At 41.5% G+C, this 24,722-nt stretch overlaps 1 protein-coding gene across 1 annotated transcript in view; it reads right to left on the bottom strand.

Annotated features, from left to right (window-relative positions):
- Window positions 1-2,453: 2,453 nt before the first annotated feature.
- Window positions 2,454-24,722, bottom strand: part of LOC105472936 (MORC family CW-type zinc finger 3) — a 58,290-nt gene continuing 36,021 nt past the window's right edge. Inside the window, exons 10-17 of the mRNA XM_071095693.1 lie at window positions 24,112-24,216; window positions 20,767-20,889; window positions 20,586-20,660; window positions 18,597-18,642; window positions 16,529-16,695; window positions 10,568-11,456; window positions 6,977-7,134; window positions 2,454-4,376 (exon numbers count right to left, since the gene is read on the bottom strand). Of these exons, the coding sequence (XP_070951794.1) occupies window positions 4,223-4,376; window positions 6,977-7,134; window positions 10,568-11,456; window positions 16,529-16,695; window positions 18,597-18,642; window positions 20,586-20,660; window positions 20,767-20,889; window positions 24,112-24,216 (1,717 nt within the window). The 3' untranslated portion in view covers window positions 2,454-4,222. The remainder of the gene's footprint in view (window positions 4,377-6,976; window positions 7,135-10,567; window positions 11,457-16,528; window positions 16,696-18,596; window positions 18,643-20,585; window positions 20,661-20,766; window positions 20,890-24,111; window positions 24,217-24,722) is intronic.

Raw genomic sequence — 24,722 nt, 5'->3', positions numbered from 1 at the left:
TCACACCACTGCACTCTAGCCTGGGCAACAAAATGAAACCCTGTCTCAAAAATAATAATAATAATAATAATAATAATAATAATAATAATAAAAAGACAACCAACTGTGAATTTTCTGAAATAGGAAGAAATGGGTAGTGTCTGGGTAGTTTTGGGGTGATGTGTGGCCAAATTAAGGCAAGCTTTCAGCTTCTTTATAGCAAGAACAACCCAGTAGAAAAGAATAGGCAAAGAACATGTATAGAACACAGAAAATTAAAATGGCCAATATAAGGACTGAGACAAATGTCAGCTGTCATATTTTCACATATCAAATTAAGTTTGAGAGATTTTGAGGAAAAGTCATATTTATTACTCGTCTTAAGTATAAATTCCTGCAACCTTTTTTGGATGGCAATATTTATTTAAATGTACATGGCATACATTCTTTGACCTATTATATTCACTGTTAACAATTTACACTCTGGATGTAATCGGAAAACCATGTGTGGTATGTATTAATTTTCACAATATATTCTTTTTTGAGATGGAGTCTCGCTGTCGCCAGTCTGGAGTGCAGTGGTGCGATCTCGGCTCACTGCAACCTCTGCCTCCTGGGTTTAAGTAATTCTCCTGCCTCAGCCTCCCAAGTAGCTGAGATTACAGGAGCCCGCCACCATGCCCGGCTAATTTTTGTATTTTTAGTAGAGACGGGGTTTCACCATGTTGGCCAGGATGGTCTCGATCTCCTGACCTCGTGATCCACTCACCTCGGCCTCCCAAAGTGTTGGGATTACAGGCGTGAGCCACCATGCCCGGCCAGTATATTCTTTCTAACGAAAAGTAAGCATTAGGAGCATATTCCTGTGACGAAATGTTACTTAAGCTTTTTGAAAGAATGGTATGGAAATGTTATCAATTATATGGTATAATCCCATTGTGTAAATTTTGATACAAATATATGCAGTTTAATGTAAATAAAATACATACACATGAATGTGTGCATGTATGCACACAAAAGCCAATAGTGGTTACCTTTAGAGGCCGTGGAGAAAGTCTTTTCACTGTTCATTTACATCTCTAACAGGGGCACTGCTCTGCTTCCCCTCCCTCTCCCTACTTGCCCCAGTGAAAAAGTGGGTATGTTGATCCCGTTTGTTTCATGAACCACTCAAGTTCAACATTTATAAATACTCAACAGAAGACACAGATCAACGGTGCTCGGTTCTGATGGTACACTGGAATTAACGCGGGAGGCCCTGAAAAAGAGTTATCTGGGCCGGGCGCGGTGGCTCAAGCGTGTAATCCCAGCACTTTGGGAGGCCAAGGCGGGCGGATCACAAGGTCAGGAGATCGAGACCACAGTGAAACCCCGTCTCTACTAAAAATACAAAAAATTAGCCGGGCACGGTGGCGGGCGCCTGTAGTCCCAGCTACTCAGGAGGCTGAGGCAGGAGAATGGCAGGAACCCGGGAGGCGGAGCTTGCAGTGAGCCGAGATCGCGCCACTGCACTCCAGCCTGGGCAACAGTGTGAGACTCCGTCTCAAAAAAAAAAAAAAAAAAAAAAAAAAAGAGTTATCTGGGTCTAACCCCAAGGACACTGACTTAATTAACGTGAAGTGCAGCCTGGCTTTGGGAGTTTAAAACACTCCCCAAGTGATTCTACTATGCAGCCAGAGGTGAGAGCTTATATTTCTCAATGACGTATGACCCAATCTTAAGAGGTCTATGTGACAGCAAGAATCAAGTGTCTGAGATCACGGGCAGCATCATCAACTGGATGCTGCCACATGAAGAATTTGAGGCCCAAAGGAAGCACACAGGGACATGCCATGCCCTCCTGTTCTGTGTGCTCACTCAGCCTTCACTGATCTTGCCACCCTAGGTCCTGTTTGAAGACCGTGGACTGTTTTGGCTTACTTCCTCATACCTTTTGTGTTTTAAAGTAATAAACGTTAGTTGAGGCAATACTGTCCCACACACACAAGAGAAAGGCACATACATCATGAAAGCCCACATTGTTCCATTAAACAACAGTTGTTCTGTCTGAAACTGTTAGCCACATTTTTGAAGTCTCATATCTTGGCAATACTTCAATATCTTCATAAAGAGCAAAAAATATCTAAGTGCTTCCAAAGAATCAATTTAGCAAGCAAGTTTCTCTTACTAATCCCATGATTAATTTTCCCATCAAGCCAGATAGCCACAGGAAATATTTTTGCAAGCATACATACAGAAGCTGGCCAAAAGGAAGGGAAAAATAGCAAATTCCAAAAAGAACCACTGCATGAATTAGATATTCACAAAACTTACACATGATTTACATAGCTGCTATTATTTAGGCAACGTTTCTCTAGAGTAACGTTGAAATTGACTTACACAATGAAAATTTTTTTTTTTTTTTTTTTTTTTTTTTAAAGACGGAGTTTCGCTTTTGTTGCCCAGGCTGGAGTGCAATGGTGCAATCTTGGCTCACCGCAACCTCCACCTCCCGGGTTCAAGTGATTCTCCTGCCTCAGCCTCCTGAGTAGCTGGGAGTACAAGCATGTGCCACCATGCCTGGCTAATTTTTGTATTTTTAGCAGAGACGGGATTTCTCCATGTTAGTCCGGCTGGTCTCGAACTCCTGACCTCAGGTGATCCGCCCGCCTCAGCCTCCCAAAGTCATGGGATTACAGGCGTGAGTCACCGCGCCGGGCTGAGAAAAGGCTTTTGAAAACAGAATACACATCCTCTGAGGAAAGAGCAGCTCAGCCTCAGTCTTAATAGAAACAGTCTTCAAAAAATAACCTGCAATTAAAGTAGTTAAAATGAGCTCCAGTTGAGGGTCTAATGAATACATTTTTAGTTTTAAAATAATTTAAGGTTAATATTAATTCTTTAAAAGTAGTATCTGAACAGTTAGCCATCATATATTTTTATTTTATTACAAGATATTTTAAAATTTGGGAAATTACAATTGTGACAGAAAACCAGCTTCATACCAAAAATACACTTTCAATTACTTTATCAGGCAAATAAAAACAATCTTCATTTATTTGCTCTTTCCAGAATTACTATACAGTAAAAATTCAGTATTGTATATGACAGACATGTATTAAGCATACATACAAAATGAACGGATTGAATGTTCAAAAACAAAGGTAAAAATAAATAGCAATGATAAAACTTTGGAAAAAATAATGCACATTTTAGTTGTGGAAAATATGGTTCTTATATATACATAGTTTATACTTAATAGAAAGCCATCTCTTTAAAATTGCACAAAACATGGGACCAATAAAGCATAGTATTTTATGGCATGTAATACTATAATCCTAAGGTAATTTGTTCCTTGACTCCAGGATATAAAACACTTAGGTTTGTAATATAATAAAAGGTATGTAGTATTGTTCGAGAAAGATTCTCTTCCTCAACTCACATTAACCTGTAGTAATCCTACAAAAGGCTGTACAGGAAATTTCACAAAAAGAAATATTAAAAAATTATCATGCCCACTTCATGCTGACTAAACAGCCAAAAATGGGCTTCAAAGTAAACTTGGTGGCCATTTAATATTTCAATACCTTTTTTCTGTTAAAGACTGTTTCTTTGTTCCATAAAAACACTTTGTGTTTAACCGTGATTGGCAATCTCAGCACAAGAAAATCCTGGCAAAATGGAGTTGGTTTTTGCTTACCTTATTTTCATGAATAAAATATTTCAGGATAGGAATTTATACAAAAGAAACATTAATGCTCAATTCACTTATAACCAGAGTTGTATCAGGAGTGTTACTACATTATTTAAAAATCCTATTTAATAAACTCCTTTATAAGAAAATCAAAGGTAACATTTCCATTTGTATTATGGCATAGCCCTCGACTTAGAGAAAAATACACTTTGGGGAACCAGAAAAAATTGCACAAAGCTTAGGGGCAACCTGAAAAGCTCTTGGTGAAAAACACTTCAGTACTCTAGGGCAATAAAAAAATATGTGCAGGCTTAATTACAAATATTTACATTCCAAACAGAGTCATGACTTAGCTTCAGCTGCTCAATGCCAACAATTCACAGGTATTTCAAAACATCTGATAATGTGTCCACAATATCTGTGACCACATTTGAATGCATAGAATACAGTAAAGATTATGGTTTGCAGTCTGTTGCCTATCATATCTATAAAACAAACATACTTATATTTTAAAAGCTGTACAACCAAAAGCATTGAGCAAATGTCTTCTTATCTTACATAATATATACTTTAAGTACTACTGATTTCACTCATTTGTTCAACAACTTGTCCTAAAATCTCATCAACTACATCAACATCGTAATTCACTTGCTGAAGATCAAGATCAGGCACAATCATAGCCAGCAGTTGTCCTACGTTAACTCGAAGAGATCGGAGTTTGAGGCTGCAAATATAAATATGTAACTTATTAGATGAGCATTACAAGTTAATATTCATGTAGACCTTAAAAAGTAAAATACCAAAATCAAATCTCTGTAGAATAATATACAATTAAACAAAAAGAAAAGCAAAACCTCCCCTAGAGAACTCAATTTACTTTTATCAGTCAGGTGCACTTGCTCATGCCTGTATTCCCAGCACTTTGTGAAGCCAAGGAGGGAGATCGCTGGAGCCCAGGAGTTTGAGGCCAGCCTGGCCAACATGGTGAAACCCTGACTCTACTAAAAACACAAAATATTAGCCGGGCTTGGTGGTGGCACCTATAGTCCCAGCTTCTCAAGAGGGTAAGGTGGGGGATCACCTGAGCCCAGGAGGTCAAGGCTGCAGTGAGCTGCGATGGCACCACTGCTCTCCAGGGTTCATGCAATTATCCCACCTCAGCCTCCCGAGTAGCGGGAAGCACAGGCCCACACCACCATGCCCGGCTAATTTTTTTTAATTATTATTTGTAGTAATGGGGTTTCACTATATTGCCCAGGCTGGTCTCAAACTCCTGGGCTCAATCAAGCATTCTGCCCACCTCAGAGTGCTGGGATTACAGGCATGAACCACCATGCTAAGCCGCAATTATCTAAAACATGTTCTATAAGATATTCATAGTTGTATAAGAGGTAATAAAAGGTTCTGTGGTCAAACAAGCTTGCAAAACGTTGTGTTACACAATGTGAAAGAAGTTTTTTTTAGGCTGAGCACAGTGGCTCACGTCTGTAATCCCAGCACTTTGGGAGGCTGAGGCAGGCAGATCACCTGCGGTCAGGAGTTCAAGACCAGCCTGATCAAAATGGTGAAACCCCGTCTCCCACTAAAAATACAAAATGTAGCTGGGCGTGGTGGCGCACACCTGTAGTCCCAGCTACTGGTGAGGCTGAGGCAAGAGAATTTGCTTGAACCTGGGAGGCAGAGGTTGCAGTAAGCCGAGATTATGCAACTGCATTCCAGCCTGGGCGACAGATCAGGACTCTGTCTCCAAAAAAAAATAATAATAATAATTGCAGGACTGCTCTGATCCTATTACATTAAGTTACTATGCATTTACAGAGAACAATGGTTTTCTGAAAACAGTCGGAAGCCCTAGATTAAGATAATTATGCCTTCCAAGTTTATGAATATCAGCATTCTAGACTTTTATTAAAATGCCCAAAAGTATTTAAGCAATAAACACCTAAACTGTAAGGCAGCTTTTGTTTCAAATATTATGGCAAACACATAAAATGAGTGTTACAGTTGTTCTTGTTCCCCATCCCACTACAATATAGTAAGTCCATATTTAATTTAGATACTGATTTTTCTCAAGTGGAAATCTATGAAGGGATCAAGATGTTCTTCCTTAGGCTGACAATGCAGAAAATGCGATTTTGAGCATGTCCGTTTTGTGAGCTTTTGCGGTAAGAGTCCACTAGACCTTTGAAAATACTTTAATCATTCCCATGCCAGCTTTTCTTTTCTTTTTTTTTTTTTTGAGATGGAGTTTTGCTCTTGTTGCCAAGGCCAGAGTGTGGTGGCGCAATCTTGGCTCACTGCAACCTCCTTCTCCCAGGTTCAAGTGATTCTCCTGCCTCAGTCTCCCAAGTAGCTGGGATTACAGGTGCGCGCCACCATGCCAAGCTAATTTTTTTAGTAGAGACAGGGTTTCACCATGTTGGTCAGGCTGGTCTCGAACTCCTGACCTCAAGCGACCCACCCACCTTGGCCTCCCAAAGTGCTGGGATTACAGGCATGAGGCACCATGCCTGGTTTTGAGACGGAGTCTTGCTCTGTCACCCAGGCTGGAGTGCAGTGGTGCAATCTTGGCTCACTGCAACCTCCACCTCCTGGGTTCAAGCGATTCTCCTGCCTGAGCCTCCCAAGTAGCTGGGACTACAGGCACCTGCCACCACGCCCAGCTAATTTTTGTACTTTTAGTAGAGACAGAGTTTCACCATGTTGGCCAGGCTGGTCTTGAACTCCTGACCTCAGGTAATCCACCCAACTCAGCCTCCCAAAGTGCTGAGTTTATAGGTGTGAGCCACCACACCTGGCCTACTTGTTTTAATAGGACTTCTTCCTAATATCATCTGTACTATGGCAATTTTTAGTAATTTTGTGATTTCCTAAAAGATTACAGAGAGCATATCGTGAAATAAGGACAGCAAGCCATAAAGAAATGGTACCAAGTACGACAATAAAAGAAAAACAGGTTGAAGGAGTGAATTTCAGTAACAGTCTCGTGTCTTCTACTCATGGCCAAATTCCCCCTATTCTTCAATATCGTGCCCATTTTTATTTTCCTTCAAAAAACATTCTAAAACCACTCTGAACAATCAAATGCTTTATTCCTTCTAAATTCCTATTCCACTTAAATAGAACCTAAACGGTCAGAAACTGGAAAGGAAAGATAATGAAGTGTCACTTCTTTTGTATCTATCATATAACACCAGGGTCACAGCAGACAATCAATAATTTCTTCTGACAGAACAGTATCTATCTGATGGGTGCTAGCAGATAAAAATAAATAGTATCCTAACCATAATTGCAGCCCCACAAAAACGCCTCATTTAATATTACCTTTCCCCATCCATATAATTTACAGACTCCTCAATGTTACTTGATGTTGAAACATCTGTTGCTGTCTGTTGATTTGTAGATTTTAACTGTTCAACTTCAGTTTTGAGTTCTTCACACTGTGAACGGATTTGTGATTTTTCCATTTCCAGCAATTCAACCTAACAAAAAATATAAATGAACTTTATAACTGCAAAACTTAAAAATGCTAATGGCAAAGTGAAATTTCAAGCTAAGAAATATAAAGAACCTGCTTGATAACATTATCAACTATCAAAAACAAATACACAAAGAAAAACCAATAGTTTTCTATAAACAAAGCTTCATTCGTTTACAGCTTCACTTCTCCATCTTTTTACATGGAGAGAATACAACATATTACCACTTGATTTAAAAAAAAGTGATACCTAGAAAATGAAAAACCAAGGCCGGGTGCGGTGGCTCACGCCTGTAATCCCAGCACTTTGGGAGGCCGAGGCGGGCAGATCACAAGGTCAGGAGATCGAGACCACGGTGAAACCCCGTCTCTACTAAAAATACAAAAAATGAGCCGGGCGCGGTGGCGGGCGCCTGTAGTCCCAGCTACTCGGGAGGCTGAGGCAGGAGAATGGCGTGAACCCAGGAGGCGGAGCTTGCAGTGAGCCAGGATCGCGCCACTGCACTCCAGCTTGGGCGACAGAGCGAGACTCCGTCTCAAAAAAAAAAAAAAAAAGAAAAAGAAAATGAAAAACCAGCCAGCACGGTGGCTCACACCTGTAATCCCAGCACTTTGGGAGGCTGAGGTAGGTGGATCACCTGAGGTCAGGAGTTTAAGACCAGCCTGACCAACAAGGAGAAACTCCATTTCTACAAAAAATACAAAATTAGCCAGGTGTGGTGGCAGGCGCCTGTAATCCCAGCTACTCGGGAGGCTGAGACAGGAAAATTGCTTGAACCCAGGAGGTAGAGGTTGCAGTGAGCTGAGATCACGCCACTGCACTTCAGCCTGGGCAACAAGAGCAAAGCTCCGCCTCAAAAAAAACCAAAAAACAAAAAACAGAAAAACCAAGATACTAATGCCTAAATTATGTTAATGTCACAGTGGCTTTTATTTCTTGCATACTCATCAACTTATAATTAAGTTACAATAGCGAGTTTATGCTTTTTATAAACAGATGGTCCCTGACTTACATCGGTTTGACTTTATGATTTTCCAACTTTATGATGGTGTGAAAGTTACATGCATTCTATAGAAACCGCACTTTGCATACCAATACAACCATTCTGTTTCTCGTTTTCAGACAGATTCAATACATTACATGAAATACTCAGTATGTTGTGATAAATCAGACTTTGTGTTAGATGATTTTGCCCAAATATAGGCTAATACAAGTGTTCTGAGCACTTTAAAGGTAGGTTAGACTAGGCTAAGATTTTGGGAGGTTGGCTGTAATGAAATGAATTTTGGAGTTAATGCTACTTCCAACCTATGATGGGTTTTCCAGGACTGATACCATAAGTTGAGGAGCACCTGCATTTTGTCATTCAGCTCCTGAGCCAAGGCATCAAGATTAGTGTTTGCATGAGCAGCACTAGTCCCAAGGAAGAGACAGCGCAACACCACATCATGGTTCCCAAACTCTTTAGCAGGAAAATCCTTTCTTTTCTTTTTTTGAGGCAGAGTTTCGTTGTTGTTGCCCAGGCTGGAGTGCAATGGCACGATTTCGGCTCACCGCAACCTCCGCCTCCCGGGTTCCAGCGATTCTCCTGCCTCAGCCTCTTGAGTAGCTGGGATTACAGGCATGCGCCACCATATCCGGCTAATTTTGTATTTTTAGTACAGACAGGGTTTCTCCATGTTGGTCAGGCTGGTCTCGAACTCCTGACCTTAGGTGATCTGCCCGTCTCAGCCTCCTAAAGTGCTGGGATTACAGGTGTGAGCCAGTGCGCCTGGCCGGAAAATCCTTTCAAAAGCCTCACACACGGCCGGGCCTCACACACGCCTGTAATCCCAGCACTTTGGGAGGCCAAGGCGGGCAGATCACGAAGTCAGATAGAGACCATCCCAGTTAACACGGTGAAACCCCGTCTCTACTAAAAAATACAAAACAAAATTAGCTGGGCATGGTGGTGGGCGCCTACAGTCCCGGCTACTTGGGAGTCTGAGGCAGGAGAATGGCATGAACCCGGGAGGCGGAGCTTGCAGTGAGCCGAGATCACGCCACTGCATTCCAGCCTGGGCGACAAAGCAAGACTCTGTCTCAAAAAAAAAAAAGCCTCACACACAAAAATGTATAAAATAGATTAAAAGGAGCTACCTGAATTTGAAGTGGGGGCATACGAAGAGCCTACTGATATTTATCATTTGTCTACCGGTATTGATCGTTTTTCTCCTCCTTTCTTCAGTAAAAGAACCCACACATAAAGACTGCATTTCCCAGGCACCCTTTAGCCAGATGACTCAGCACTGATAGTCAGAACATAAGCAATTCAGGCCAGACACGGGGGCTCACGCCTGTAATCCCAACACTTTGAGAGGCCAACGTGGGTGGATCACTTGACATCAGGAGTTCGAGATTAGCCTGGCCAGCATGGTGAAACCCTGTCTCTACTAAAAATACAAAAACTAGCCAGGCGTGGTTGCATGTGCTGTAATCTCAGCTACTGGGGACGCTGAGGCAGGAGAATTGCCTGAACTCGGGAGGTGGAGGCTGCAGTGACTCGAGATCGGGCCACTGCACTCCAGCCTGGGCAACAGAGTGAAACCTTGTCTCAAAAAAAAAAAAAAAAAAAAAATATATATATATATACACACACACACACACACACACACACACACGTATATATCAATCAAGATTTTAAAAGGGATAAGTCAATTTCTCTCAGGAATCTTGAAAGACATAATCTAGAAAAATGAATGACTCCATAACTAAAATATTAACTATACTTAAAAGTAGAATTGATGCCCAAAAAAGAAAGAACATAATTAACTGTATTAATGAGGTGTTAAGTTAATATTGGTATTCTGAACAGGGTATTTACCATACCTGGCTACCCCCATTATTTTTCAGGAATCCACATCTCAAGACATTGAAAGAACCAAAAATGCCCCTAACACATTTCCATATGCCTCCAGGAAGCCCTCTCCTCAGGTGAGAACCAGTAGAATAATAGACACTCAATAAAAACATAATTATTTTTAAGTGAAAGTATTCCAATCTAACAATTGGTAGTTGTTTTTTTTCTTTTTTCTTTTTTTCTTTTTGGAGACAGAGTCTTGCTCTGTTGCCCAGGCTGGAGTATGGTGGTGCAATCCTGGCTCACGGCAGCCTCTGCCTCCCAGGTTCAAGTGATTCTCCTGCCTCGGCTTCCCAAGCAGTTGGGACTATAGGCGCCTGCCACCACGCCCGGCTAATTTTTGTATTTTAGTAGAGATAGGGTCTCACCACGTTGTCTAGGCTGGTCTCGAACTCCTGATAGCAAGTGACCCACCTGCCTTGGCCTCCCCAAGTGGTGGGATTACAGGCATGAGCCACCGCTCCCAGCCAACTGGCAGCTTCTTAAGGTTTAAATGGCCCTGGACTCCACGACTACGTGTTGGATGATATAACTCACCTCATTTTTATACTGGTCCCTCTCAATACTGCATTTGTCCAGTTGTCTAAACACATCGTCAAGCTGCACGGCCATCTCATCCATTTCACTTTTACTCTCATTATTGGAACACTGGCTGCATTCAGCCTTTACATGTTGCAAAGCACTACATTGTTTTTTCAGCCTTTCTATTTCTTCCAAAGCTTGCTGATACTGAGATACCATATGGTCTGGACTTTCAGATTTGCCATTAATACTTTCAAGTAAAAATACAGCATCGGTTTCAGTGGACTGATGGCAAGTTTCTTTCTTAACATACTTGTCATTCATTTCTAATATCCTCTGTTGTAACACTTTGACTTGATCAGTAAACATATGACACTGTCTTTTATAATTCTCTTTCTCCTCGGTGACAAGGAGTAGCTGGTTTCTCAGTTCTTGTAATTGGCAGCCTGCATCATCTGCAGATTTATCAGTGGTTTCCTGGGTTTCATGTATCTTTGCTTCAGCTTCTACACAGGAGGGCTGAATCACTGCATCATTTCTTAGGTCTATCTCGTCTTCAACAGTTTCTTCTTTTTTAACAACTAAACTCGGTACTTCAGTCTGGGTAGCTGCAGTATTTCCCTGGTCGCATCGGGATGATGAGGTGCTGGTTGAACCAGTCTGGCCACAAGGTTCACTGTCACCCACAAGCTCGACCTGAACACCACCTTGCTCAACGTGACTCTGTTCTGATTTCATATCAATATCATGATCTACTGCAGGTTTGGGGGTACTGTTTTCTTCTAAGATGATGACATCTTCGTCATCGTCATCACCTTTATAAACTGAATTTTCAAACTGACTACTCAATTTCCGATTCTTTGCATTCAAAATTGAGGAACGAGTAGAAAGTCTCCGTTTCAGGCTGAAAAAAATTTTATATATAAGATTATAAAATACGGACAAAATAGATGACCTTGAAGTAATCATTCTAATAAATGCAGTATTATAACAATTTTTTTGTTTGTTTTTTGAGATGGAGTTTCACTCTGTCGCCCAGGCTAGAGTGCAATGGCATAGTCTCGGCTCACTGCAACCTCTGCCTCCCAGGTTCAAGTGACTCTCCTGCCTCCTAAGGAGCTGGGATTACAGGCACCCGCCACCATGTCCAGCTAATTTTTATATTTTTAGTAGAGACGGGGTTTCCCCATGTTGGCCAGGCTGATCTCAAGTCAAGCAATCAGTCCACCTTAGCCTCCCAAAGTGCTGGGATTAGACGCATGAGCCACTGCGCCCAGCTTGTAAGTTTTGAAATACTAAGAAATACCCAGGCTCATTTTTTAAAGTGACACATTGTATAGTAGCAACCACTGATTTAATGAAGTAGAGATTATTTTCTCTTTTTACAGATGAAGACAATGGACTATTGAGATCTTTTTGAAGTACCAGATCTATTTACTGCCAAACATCTCTGCATTTGACGACCTCCAGGCATTTCAATGTATACATTTTCAGAACAGAATGCTGCCCACCCCACAGCCCCTTCTTTGTATTCTTCAGCTCGGGGAATGGCATCACCATTTTCATTTGCCCATAATAATTTTTATCGGTAATCGGTGATCCAAGGTTAAGCCATAAAACAAACCAGTATTTATCCTTCCATATGAAACAATTTTATCTGAATTAAAAATTGTCCCAGTTTCTTCATTTGCATCATTTCCTGTTCATTCATGTTAATATGTGCAAAGTTCACATTTATTTATCACCATTTGATTGCCTTTTTCTACACTTGGAAGAATATTTGTACTGGTTTGCTATTTGGGCCTTGTGTTAGACCTCCTACATCTCAGGAATTTCCTCCTTTTTAGACTGTCTCACAAGGAGCACAGCCTGCAACAGCATCTTAATGAAGGGTACACAGAACATAACAAATGCCAAGTTTTGCATGATGAAAACATCTTTATTTCCCTCTCAAGTCTATTGCTAGCTTAACTGTTATACAGGCTTCCAAGTTGAAAAATTATTTTCTCAGAAATTTAAAAGCATCATTCCATTTTCATCTGCCATTCAAGTGCTTCTGCCTAATTCCTCATCTCTTGCACGTATATCATCTGTTTCTTTCTGAAAAAATCTTTTATTCCCTGTGTTAAAAAATGTCATGATCCTATGTCTCTGAGTGGCTCTCTTTCTAGACATCATGCTCTGTAGCTAGTGGAAATGCAGTTTTTCTGGTATGATTTCCCATTCTGGAAGGCAGCTATGTTTACTATACCATACCACCACCACCAGTGCCTACTTCCCATTCTGAAACTCCCTTATTCAGATGGTGGCTTTCTAGTACAGATACTGTATCTTTACTTCTTTCTCTGTCTTCCAACTGTTAAGCTTTTCGTTCTAAATGATTTATTTATTCAAGTCCACACCACTTTCTGCCAATACATTTCACAATGTTTTCTTCTGTTCCCTTTGTTTCCGTTTGCTGTCCCATGTGAGAGATAACACATGTGGCTATCCACGGCTATCTGTGTATACCTAAGAATGAAACTGACTAGCAGCACTGAGGGCTGAGCTTGTGATTCAAAGGGTGCTCAAACTGCCATCATCATTTAGGGCTTCTCTCTTGGAGCACAGTGAGGAGGGGGGGTGGATTTCTCCCCATTCAGTATCCAAACTTTCCCTTACTTATACTGTTTTAAAACAATGGCTTGGCCGGGCGCAGTGGCTCAAGCCTGTAATCCCAGCACTTTGGGAGGCCGAGATGGGCGGATCACGAGGTCAGGAGATCGAGACCATCCTGGCTAACACGGTGAAACCCCGTCTCTACTAAGAAATACAAAAAATAGCCGGGCGAGGTGGCAGCGCCTGTAGTCCCAGCTACTCGGGAGGCTGAGGTTGGAGAATAGCGTGAACCCGGGAGGCGGAGCTTGCAGTGAGCTGAGATCCGGCCACTGCACTCCAGCCTGGGCTACAGAGCGAGACTCCATCTCAAAAAAAAAAAAAAAAAAAAAAAAAAACAAACAACAACAACAAAAAACAAAAAAAACAATGGCTCATCTACATCTTCAGCAGTAAAAAACGCTCCTCCGTAAAGTAAATCCCCTATCTTCTGACAGAGGCAGAAAAAGAGCAATCGCCAGACTTCGCAGGTTGGGAAGAAGTCTCGACTTTAAATTTCCAACCAAGCCTCTGGTTCTCGCCCCTATCTATCTTCCACCTTCAGCAGTCCCCAGTGCTTCCAAGTTAGGAGACTTTCTAGAGACCTGTGGAGTAAACTGGTTTCTACCATCCTCCAGTAGCCTTAGGTTTCAGCTTCCGTTGGTTTGCTGTATCAACTACTTTTTGCTTACTCTGCCCTGTTTAATTTGGAGTTACTCTATTATTTTTCTTACCAAGCTAATTCCTATTTGTATTTCCTAAGACTTAGTTTAGATACACCCTTTCCACAAACTTTGGTTTCTAAATTTGAGAATAAATATGGCTTTGAAAACTGTTTAATAGGCCGGGCACAGTGGCTCACGCCTGTAATCCCAGCACTTTGGGAGGCCAAGGCGGGCAGACTGCCTGAGCTCAGGAGTTTGAGACCAGCCTGGGCAATACGGTGAAACCCCATCTCTACTAAAATACAAAAAATTAGCAGGGCGTGGCGGTGTAAATTTGTAGTCCCAGCTACTCGGGAGGCTGAGGCAGGAGAATTGCTTGAACTCAAGAGGCAGAGGTTGCAGTAAACTGAGATTATGCCACTGCACTCCAGGCTGGGCAACAGAGCAAGACTCTGCTTCAAAAAAAAAAAAAAAAATTGTTTAATCAAAATTTCCCTCTTTACTCTTGTCTTCCATTTTGATGACAGCCAACTTTTAAAAAATTTTCTTTGCAGCCATAAAAAAGAATGAAATAATGTCCTTTGCCACAACATGGATGCAGCTGGAGGCCTTTATCCTAAGCGAATTAATGCAGGAACAGAAAAGCAAATACTGCATGTTCTCACTTGCAAGTGGGTGCTAAGTGCTAGGTACACATGGACATAAAGATGGGAACCACAGACACTGGGAACTACTAGAGTTGGGAGAGAGGAAGGGAAGTGGGCAGGGCTGAAAAACTACACATTGGGTACTATGCTTAATAGTGGGGTGATGGTATCATTCATACCCCAAACCTCAGGATCACGCCATACAGCCATGTAACAAACCTGCATGTGCCCTGAATCTAAAAGTTAAAATCATTAAAAATACTTTTAATCTCTTATCTGTAAACTATAAAACCATCCTTACAAAGAAAAGCCAAAAATATTAAGGAGACCTGTAAAATATGAGTTCTTAATAAAGTAGCAATCCAGCTCCAAAATGAGTGTCCAATACACAGGTTATAAAGAGCAAACTGGCCAGGTGCTGTGGTTCATGCCTGTAATCCTAGCACTTTGGGAGACCAAGGCGGGCGGATCACCTGAGGTCAGGAGTTCGAGACTATCCTGGCTAACATGGTGAGACCCCGTCTCTACTAAAAATACAAAAAATTAGCTGGGCATGGTGGCATGTGCCTGTAATGCCAGCTACTCGGGAGGCTGAGGCAGAAGAATCGCTTGAACCAGGAGTCAGAGGTTGCAGTGAGTTGAGATGGATGGCACCACTGCACTCCAGCTTGGGCAACAAAAGCGAAACTCTGACTCAAAAAAATAAATAAAGAGCAAACTATTCTAGAATATGCCCTTTTTGATTTATATATGCATAAAGGCAGTTAGTTATTTATAATCTTCCTTGGGGTCAAAAATTCCTTTGAGAATTTGATAAAAGCTACAAAACATCTCAAAAAAATCTGCCCCCATTATCTTAGAGAAGCTTGTTTCAATGTTCCTCTTTGAATAACAAACATCAGTATAGTCAGTCTGATCCACTAGTTTGTAGACATCATGTTCATTCTTCTTCACTTTTCTTCATTCTATTAACTTGGAAGAGGCCATCTACAAGACTACTGTTTTCAGAACTTCAGGAACCAACCCAAGTACCACCTCATCACAAAGCCTTCGCTGATCAATCCAGTCAAGATGGCTGACTATTTAATTCATGTATCACTTCCTTTTTGTCCTTTCCTTCTCCTTCCACTCCTCCAATAAATTAAGTGCCTACAGTGTGCCACAAGTGTTGCAAAGGACTTCCGGGTCACTATAGTGTCGTACTGTTAATTGCTTCACTTTTTTTCTTTTTTTTTTTTGAGACAGACTCTCGCTCTGTCACCCAGGCTGGAGTGCACTGGCGTGATCTTGGCTCTCACTACAACCTCCGCCTCCCAGGTTCAAGCGATTCTCCTGCCTCAGCCTCTCAAGTAACTAAAATTACAGGCATGTACCATCATGCCCATCTAATTTTTGTATTTTTAGCAGAGACGGGGTTTCACCATGTTGGCCAGGCTGGTCTCGAACTCCTGACCTCAAATGATCCACCTGCCTCGGCCTCCCAAAGTGCTGGGATTACAGGCGTGAACCACTGCGCCTGGCCTGCTTCACTTTTTTTTTAAGTCCTGATCATCTTAAAAGCAGGAATTGTCATACTATATAGAAGTTCAAAGAGGTGACAATGTGATCAAACTCTGCAATCAATACAATTAATGCTTTTTTTTTTTTTTGAGGCGGAGTTTCCCTCTTGTTGCCCAGGCTGGAGTGCAGCCTCAGCCTCCGCCTCAGCCTCTGGAGTAGCTGGGATTACAGGAGCCCGCCACCATGCCTGGTTAATTTTTTTGTATTTTTAGTAGAGACAGGGTTTCACCATGTTGGCCAGGCTGGTCAATTAATACTTTTTAACTCATTTAACAGGTGGCAGAAGTAGGGTTTAGCTTAAGTTTAGACAATAAAAGCAAGACAATTTGTTCTTAAGATTTTCACATTCATGGAACCTACAATTCACAATGTAACCTACAATGATCCTGAATTGCATCACTGTCATATAAGTGTCACGTAAAGGTTCTGTTTAATATTCCCCAAATGGAAAACCAATCTTAGCCACTGACCTGTTGCTCTCAGGTTCAGACTGGGGTGAAACTTGATGATTATTTAGAAGTCTTGTCGCATAAGAATTTGTTCCTTCTGAAAGATGTCTTCTTGGAACACTTTCCTTAGGAGAAGAAAAGCTTGGAGTTGAAAGAGCAGTTGGCCGAAACAACAGTTCAGCATTAATCTGTTGGAGGGAAAAATCATCATCTCAAAGGAACTATTTCTAGTGTGACATGCCCAAAACACAAGATATAATCTTCCTTTTCCCCTTTATCCCAGAAGACAGAAAAACAATTCTAAACATGTAAATTCCTTGTGCTATTAACAGGACTCAACAAGTCAACCCATGAACTAAATCCAGCCTGCAAGTAGGCTAAGAATGGCTTTGTATTTTTAAAAGATGTGAAGAAACAAAGCAACAAAACAAAGAAGATGCAGCAGAGACTTTATGTGGCCCGCAAAGCCAAAAAGATTTACCATGTGGTGACCTCTTTGCTGCTGGACTTATCAAGACCCAAACTTCTCAAGCAAGAAGCACAACCGCCTACTTGTATTCAGATGGCCCGATTTACAATGGCATCAACTTTATGATGGTGCAAAAGCAATACCCATTCAGCAGAAACTGTACTGAGTACTCAAGCAATCATTTTGGCTTTTTCACTTTCAGTATTCAATAAAATTCATGAGATACTCAACACTTTATGATAAAACAGACTGTTAGATGACGGTCCAATGTAGGCTAATATAAGAGTTCTGAGCACAATTAAGGTAGGCTAGGCGAAGCTATGATGTTCAATAGGTTAAGTGTATTAAATACATTTTTGATAACAATATTTTCTGTGTTTTTGGGGTGTATTTTTTGTTTTTTTGAGGCAGAGTCTCAGTCTGTTCCCCAGGATGGAGTGCAGTGGTGCAATCTTGGCTCACTGAAACCTCCACCTCCCGGGTTTAAGCAATTCTTATGCTTCAGCCTCCTGAGCAGCTGGGATTACAAGCGCCTGCCACCATGCTCAGTTACTTTTTATATTTTTAGTAGAGACAGGGTATTGCCATACTGCCCAGGCTGGTCTCTAACTTCTGGCCTCAAGTGATCCGCCCACCTCGCCCTCCAAAAGTGCTGGGAACACAGGCATGAGCCACCACAGCTGGCCAAAAACATTTTCAACTTATAAGAAGCTTATTAGGATATAACTCTACAGTAAGCCTAGGAGCATCTATACTCAACCAAAGCTCTTTAACACAGTAAGTATTAAGACAGAAGAGAGAAGCCAGGCACAGTAGTCGACACTGGGAAAAACACTATGGTTTTTGTCCAGGTTAGGACTAGAATATGGCTTCCTGGGTATTCCTGGGACGTTTTCCTTAACTGCTTATCTAACAGTACAATTTTTAAACGTTTGTTTCCCTTTCCTCAGAAGATACCCAACTAAACAATAAAACTAACGGTTTGAATGATGTTGGATTAGAAAGAGTTGGAAAGGTGGGCAATGAGAAGTACAAGAGAAGAGAAGAAAATGAACTAAATAAACCAAATCCCTTTGATATGTATTAAACTTTAACATTCACTACTGATTAAACTAAGCATCACACAGTATAAGACACAGCTACAAAATGGAAAGTTTGGACAAGTGTGGTGGCTCACACCTGTAATCCCAGCACTCTGGGAGGCTGAGATGGGAGGATTACTTGAGGCCAGGAGTTCAAGACCAGGCTGGTCAACATAGTGAGACTCCATCTCTATTTTATGTATTTTATTTTTTGAGATGGAGTCTCGCTCTGTGGCCCAGGCTAGAATGCAATGGCACCAATCTCTCTCACTGCAACCTCCGCCTCCCAGGTTCAAGCAATTCTCCTGTGTCAGCCTCCCAAGTAGCTGGAACTACAGGCATGTGCCACCACATCCAGCTAATTTTTGTATTTTTAGTAGAGACAGGGTTTCACCATGTTGGCCAGGCTGGTCTTGAATCCTGACCTCAGGTGATCCACCCGCCTCAGCCTCCCAAAATGCTGGGATTATAGGTGTCAGCCACGACACCCAGTCCCAATCACTATTAAAAAAAAAAAAAAAAATGAAGGCTTAATTACCCGAGGGATCATTTCCGGTTGTCTGATCCTGAATTTTTCCTTGTTGCTTTAAAATAAAGATGAAAAACATGTTGTTATTTCTTAATCCCATTTCCCAACGATATACCTGCCATTTATGCAGTTACTAAGGTACTCTGAACTCTGCATCTATTTCAATATAATCAGCAGTAAGCACTTTGGGAAATATTTTCTACCTTTTATCTCAGTAGCACCCTAATTTCAGCCTGAATTTTTCCATCCTCACGGGTATAAACTGCAGATCTTTGGTGTTTTTTTCTCCACTAAGACCAGATAACTCAGTCCAGAATCACAGACTTTTGAACTAGAATATCACATAGGTTTTTTTTTTTTTTTTTTTTTTTTTTTTTGAGAGGGAGTCTTCCCCAGGCTGGTGTGCAGTGGTGCAATCTCAGCTCACTGCAACCTCTGCCTCCCAGGTTCAAGTGATTCTCCTGCCTCAGCCTCCCAAGTAGCTGGGATTACAGCACATGCCACCACACCCAGCTAATTTTTGTATTTTTACTAGAGACGGGTGTCGCCATGTTGGCCAGACTGGTCTCAAACTCCTGACCTCAAGTGATCCACCCACCTCAGTCTCCCAAAGTGTTGGGATTACAGGTGTGAGCCACCGCACCGGGCCCACATGGGTTTCTATACTTCTAATACTATTGCTGGATTTCATTAAAGAATAGTACACTACAAATCAAAGCCATCTGAAAGGCTTAGTAACTTGGCCTTCTGTGTGTGGTAGATTAGCATGAAGTCTCCACTGGCTGACTATCCTTATTCAGCATCTGTCCCGCCTCCATTTTCTTTCTTTTTTTTTTTTTTAAGATGGAGTCTCACTCTTGTTGCCCAAACTGGAGTGCAGTGGCGTGATCTTGGCTCACTGCAACCTCTGCCCCCCAGGGTTCAAACGATTCTCCTGCCTCAGCCTCCCAAGTAGCTAGGATTACAGGCACCCGCCACCACACTCGGCTTGTATTTTTGGTAGAGACGGGGTTTTGGTAGAGATTTGTATTTTTGGTAGAGACGGGGTTTCACCATGTTGGCCAGGCTGGTCTCAAACTCCTGACCTCAGGTGACCCACCCGCCTCAACCTCCCAAAGTACCACATTCATTTTCCATTATTCCCATTCACATACTGTAGCTAAACTGAGCAAATGTTTGTTCCCTGTACATTCTCATCATTCCCATCCTTCAAGGCCTATTACAAAAATGACCTCCTTCGTGAAGTTTCCTGATCTATTTCTGCTCTCCCACCCACCAGACAGAACCACTCTCCCTATGAGCTTCCTTACAGGACTGGACCAGAGCTTCTATGGCACTCACCAACACCTAACTGGTAAAATTCACATCTCACCTCTTCTGTTAAACCTTCTCTATAAGCTTGAATGGGGCAGTATTCACTAATGATTCCTCTGTGTACAGCTCAAAACAGCAGACTGCTCTTACACAAAACATCTGGCACATATGGCAGCAATAAGCATGAAAGAAACAGCAGGTATTCAGAGCATAAGTTTTTGTTTGTTTGTTTGTTTTTTTTTGAGACTGAGTCTGGCTCTGTCGCCCAGGCTGGAGTGCAGTGGCCGGATCTCAGCTCACTGCAAGCTCCGCCTCCCGGTTTTACGCCATTCTCCTGCCTCAGCCTCCGGAGTAGCTGGGACCACAGGCGCCCGCCACCTCGCCCGGCTAGTTTTTTGTATTTTTTAGTAGAGACGGGGTTTCACCGTGTTAGCCAGGATGGTCTCGATCTCCTGACCTTGTGATCCGCCCGTCTCAGCCTCCCAAAGTGCTGGGATTACAGGCTTGAGCCACCGCGCCCGGCATAAGTTTTTGTTTTTAAAGCCCTTGATATTACACACTCCACATTATAAACTTTTTCAGTTACACGAGCTTTACCTTGGAGAAGCATCAACTAATGTTGCCAAGGCATCAATGTTCATGATCTGGGCATTATTACCCACCATACACCACTACAACACTCACGTCTTTTTGTAGGTTTTTTCATAAGTGGGATGTACCAAATCCTCATCTTCAGGTTCTTCTGGAACCTCACAATTTCTATTCAGAAAAATCACACAGGAATAACATGTCACCAGTGCCTATCCATACATTGTGAACAATACTTTCCATCTTTCCAAAAAGGGTACTACCAACTCTATGGTACCTGAACTGTGGGTCAGGGTTATTGGAGCAATACCATTTTTCAGGAAGTTGATCCATGCCATCAGGTAATTTCCGCCACTTTAAACAGGCATCACACTGAACCCATGTCTGATCAGGACGCTTCCTGTCCCCAAACAAGAACAAAATATTAACACAGAAATATGGACTTTAAATACTGCATCAGATGTTCCATGTCATTTCTACCACAAGATGCCGTTATTGAATTCCTTTCCTAAAAATTATGACATTAACTCTTTCAAAATTACGCTGGGTGCAATGGCTCATTCCTATAATCCCAGGAGTTAGAGACCAGCCTGGACAACATGGTAAAACCCTGTCTCTACAAAAAACACAAAAAGTAACTGGGCGTGGTAACGTGCACCTACTACTCAAGAGGCTGAGGTTGGAGGACTGCTTGAGCCCAGGAGGCAGAGTTTGCAATCACACTACTGTGCTCCAGCCTAGGCTACAGGGTGATCAAAAAAAAAAAAAAAAAAAAAAAGGCAAGGCACGGTGGCTCATGCCTGTAATTTGTATTTTGGGAGGCCAAAGCAGGAGGGTTGCTTGGGCCCAAGAGTTTGGGACCAGCCTGGGCAACACAGTGAGACCCTGTCTCTACAAGATTTTTTTTAGAAATAAATTTTAAAAACAACTATTTTGAGTCAGGTGTGGTGGCATACACCTTAGTCTCAGATACTCAGGAGGCTGAGGTTGGAGGAATGCTTGAGCACAGGAGTATGAGGCCAGCCTGGGCAACATAGTAAGACCCTATCTCTCAAAAAATAAAACACAACGATTTTGGTTACCTTCAAAAGATTAAAAGTCACAAGCCAATTTGAACAATGTGACTTAAATGTATTAATAGCATTAAATTTTTTCCATAATAACTTAATATTCCAAATGCCTTGCCCTGAACTTTGTTGTTTAGTGTCTACAATGTCTGTATACATTATACTGTATTTATTAGCATAATAAATCACGGAAGTCCAGAAAACAGAATTCTGTGGTTATAATTTAAGTAACTTTCAATCAGACACTTTTGACCTCTATATTTCTAAATAACTAAAATTAGTATACTTCTAGTTTACAAAATGCTTTCATATTTTTCTCATTTAAAAGTCACAGCTGGGTGCGGTGGCTCACGCCTGTAATCCCAACACCTTGGGAGGCCAAGGCGGGTGGATCACAAGGTCAGAAGATCGAGACTATCCTAGCTAACACGGTGAAACTCTGTCTCTCCTAAAAATACAAAAAATTAGCCAGGCGTGGTGGCGGGTGCCTGTAGTCCCAGCTACTCGGAGAGAGAGGCAGGAGAATGGCATGAACCCAGGAGGTGGAGCTTGCAGTGAGCTAGATCGCGCCACTGCACTCCAGCCTGGGCACAAGAGAGAGATTCCGTCTCAAAAAAAAAAAAAAAAATTTAAAATAATTCCTGTAAAGAACTTGTATATATTCTTCTTCTTTATTATTATTATTATTATTATTTTTTAAGAGATAGGTCTTACCACATTGCCCAGGCTGGTCTCCAATTCCTGGGTTCAAGCAATCATTCTGCCTTAGGATTACAGGCATGACCCACTGGATCCAGCCTATGTAGACTTATTTTACATATGAAAACTTCACCTTAATGTCAATAGCTTTTTAAATCTAGTTTTATTTCATTTTATTTTTTTTTTTTTTTTGAGACAGAGTTTCACTCTTTTTGCCCAGGCTGGAGTGCAATGGTGCAATCTCGCCTCATTGCAAGCTCTGCCTCCCGGGTTCAAGCTATTCTCCTGCCTCAGCCTCCCAAGTAGCTGGGACTAGTGGTGTGTGCCACTACGCCCGGCTAATTTTTGTATTTTTAGTAGAGGCGGGGTTTTACCATGTTGGTCAGGATGGTCTCAAACTCCAGACCTCAAGTGATCCGCCCACCTCAGCCTCCCAAAGTGCTGGGATTACAGGTGTGAGCCACCGCACCTGGCCTGCTTTTTAAAATCTAGCTTTGAAAAAAGTATTTAGATATTTATAAAAAACTTCAAAACAGGCTGAGTGCAGTGGCTCACACCTGTAATCCCAGCACTTTGGGAGGCCGAGGCGGGCAGATCACCTGAGGTCAGGTGTTCTAGACCAGCCTGGACAACATGGTGAAACCCCATCTCTACTAAAAATACAAAAATTAGCCGGGCGTGGTGTTGCACGCCTGTAGTCCTAGCTCCTCAGGAAGCTGAAGCAGAATTGCTTGAACCCAGGAGGTGCAGGTTGCAGTGAGCTGAGATTACACCACTGCACTTCAGCCTGGGTGACAGAGTGAGGCTCCATTTCAAAAAACAAAAAACAAAAAACCAAAAAAAAAATCCAACCAACCAACCAACCAACCCAACCCAAAACTTCAAAACAATCCAGAGATTTATAAAGCATAACTTTACACTTTATATAAACTCCTTGTCTCAGGAGATTACCACTGTTAATTTTTAAAATACTGGCAGAATTTTTCTATGCTTATAAAGTATGCATGTGTATACTGACACATTAAAAAAATACAAGCTGGGCACAGCGGCTCATGCCTATAATCCCAGTACTTTGGGTGTGAGGCACCTGAACCCAGGACATTGAGACCAGCTTGGGCAACATAGTGAGACCCCATCTGTATAAAACTTTTTTAAATATAAAAAAATTGAAAAGTACAATGGGAAGCCTATAAACTGAGCTGCATCTTTTCTTGTTTTTCATTATATATCTTGGTTATCTTTGTAATAATGTATAAATTATGAGTAATATACATAATGTATAAATTATGTATAACAATGTATAAAGAATACACAGATAAAGAACACATATTGTTCATTCATTCATTTATAGGACTATTGTCACATGATGTGTTACTAAGTGCCTGTCAGGCATATTATTTAATTCACATAATTCAAGGAGGCAAATGCTCTTAATGTTCCCATTTTATACACAAGAAAATGGAGGCTTACAAGAGGCCAAGTAATATGTTGAATGTCACATGGCTACTTAAGTGGAATGAGAATATGAATTCAAGATGGGTTTCAGTCCCCTCATTCTAATGATACACTACACCAGTATTTTTCAAACTATTATATAATCCATTCATAGCATCTTAAAATAACATTAACATGCATCACATATGGGTAAACATTGTTTTATGAATGTTTTGTGTACATGTATACATGTTTACATTCTATTCACTGATTTTGCAGTGTGCTAATTCATGTTGCAGAATTTATTCCTTACTATGAGTTACAGTCCTAAGTTTGTGAAACATTGTACAATCCCTTTACTCTCTCATACCACATCTTGATATCTAAGTGAGTTGACTGATATTTTTTAAAAATGTACTTACTGTATATCTTCAACTGGCAAATTTAGAGGATATTCTGTATTTTTCTTCACTTTCATTTCATTCCAGTAATCATTCAGCTTTTCTCCTAGTGCTGTTATTGTAAGTCTTAAAAAGTAAATCATAAAATCAATTTAAGAAAAATATTCTTTTCAAACATAAATCATAAATAATCTAATAATGAGTAAAAAAACTCCAAAATATATAGTTAATAAAGAACATTCAAGGTACAGGTGACCCTTGAACAACACAGGTTTGAACTGCACTTATATAAAATTTTCTTTCAATAAATCAGAAAATTTTTTTTTTTTTTTTTTTGAGACGGAGTCTCGCTCTGTCCCCAGGCTGGAGCGCAGTGGCCGCATCTCAGCTCACTGCAAGCTCCGCCTCCCGGGTCTACGCCATTCTCCTGCCTCAGCCTCCCGAGTAGCTGGGACTACAGGCGCCCGCCACCTCGTCCGGCTAGATTTTTGTATTTTTTAGTAGAGACGGGGTTTCACCGTATTAGCCAGGCTGGTCTCAATCTCCTGACCTTGTGATCCGCCCATCTCGGCCTCCCAAAGTGCTGGGATTACAGGCTTGAGCCGCCGCGCCCGGCCAGAAAATTTTTTAGA

The sequence above is a fragment of the Macaca nemestrina genome, chromosome 4 (assembly GCF_043159975.1).
Source record: "Macaca nemestrina isolate mMacNem1 chromosome 4, mMacNem.hap1, whole genome shotgun sequence".
Lineage (NCBI taxonomy): Eukaryota > Metazoa > Chordata > Mammalia > Primates > Cercopithecidae > Macaca > Macaca nemestrina.
Note: the sequence above shows the minus strand (reverse complement) of the source record. Positions and strands in the feature narration are given on the sequence as shown.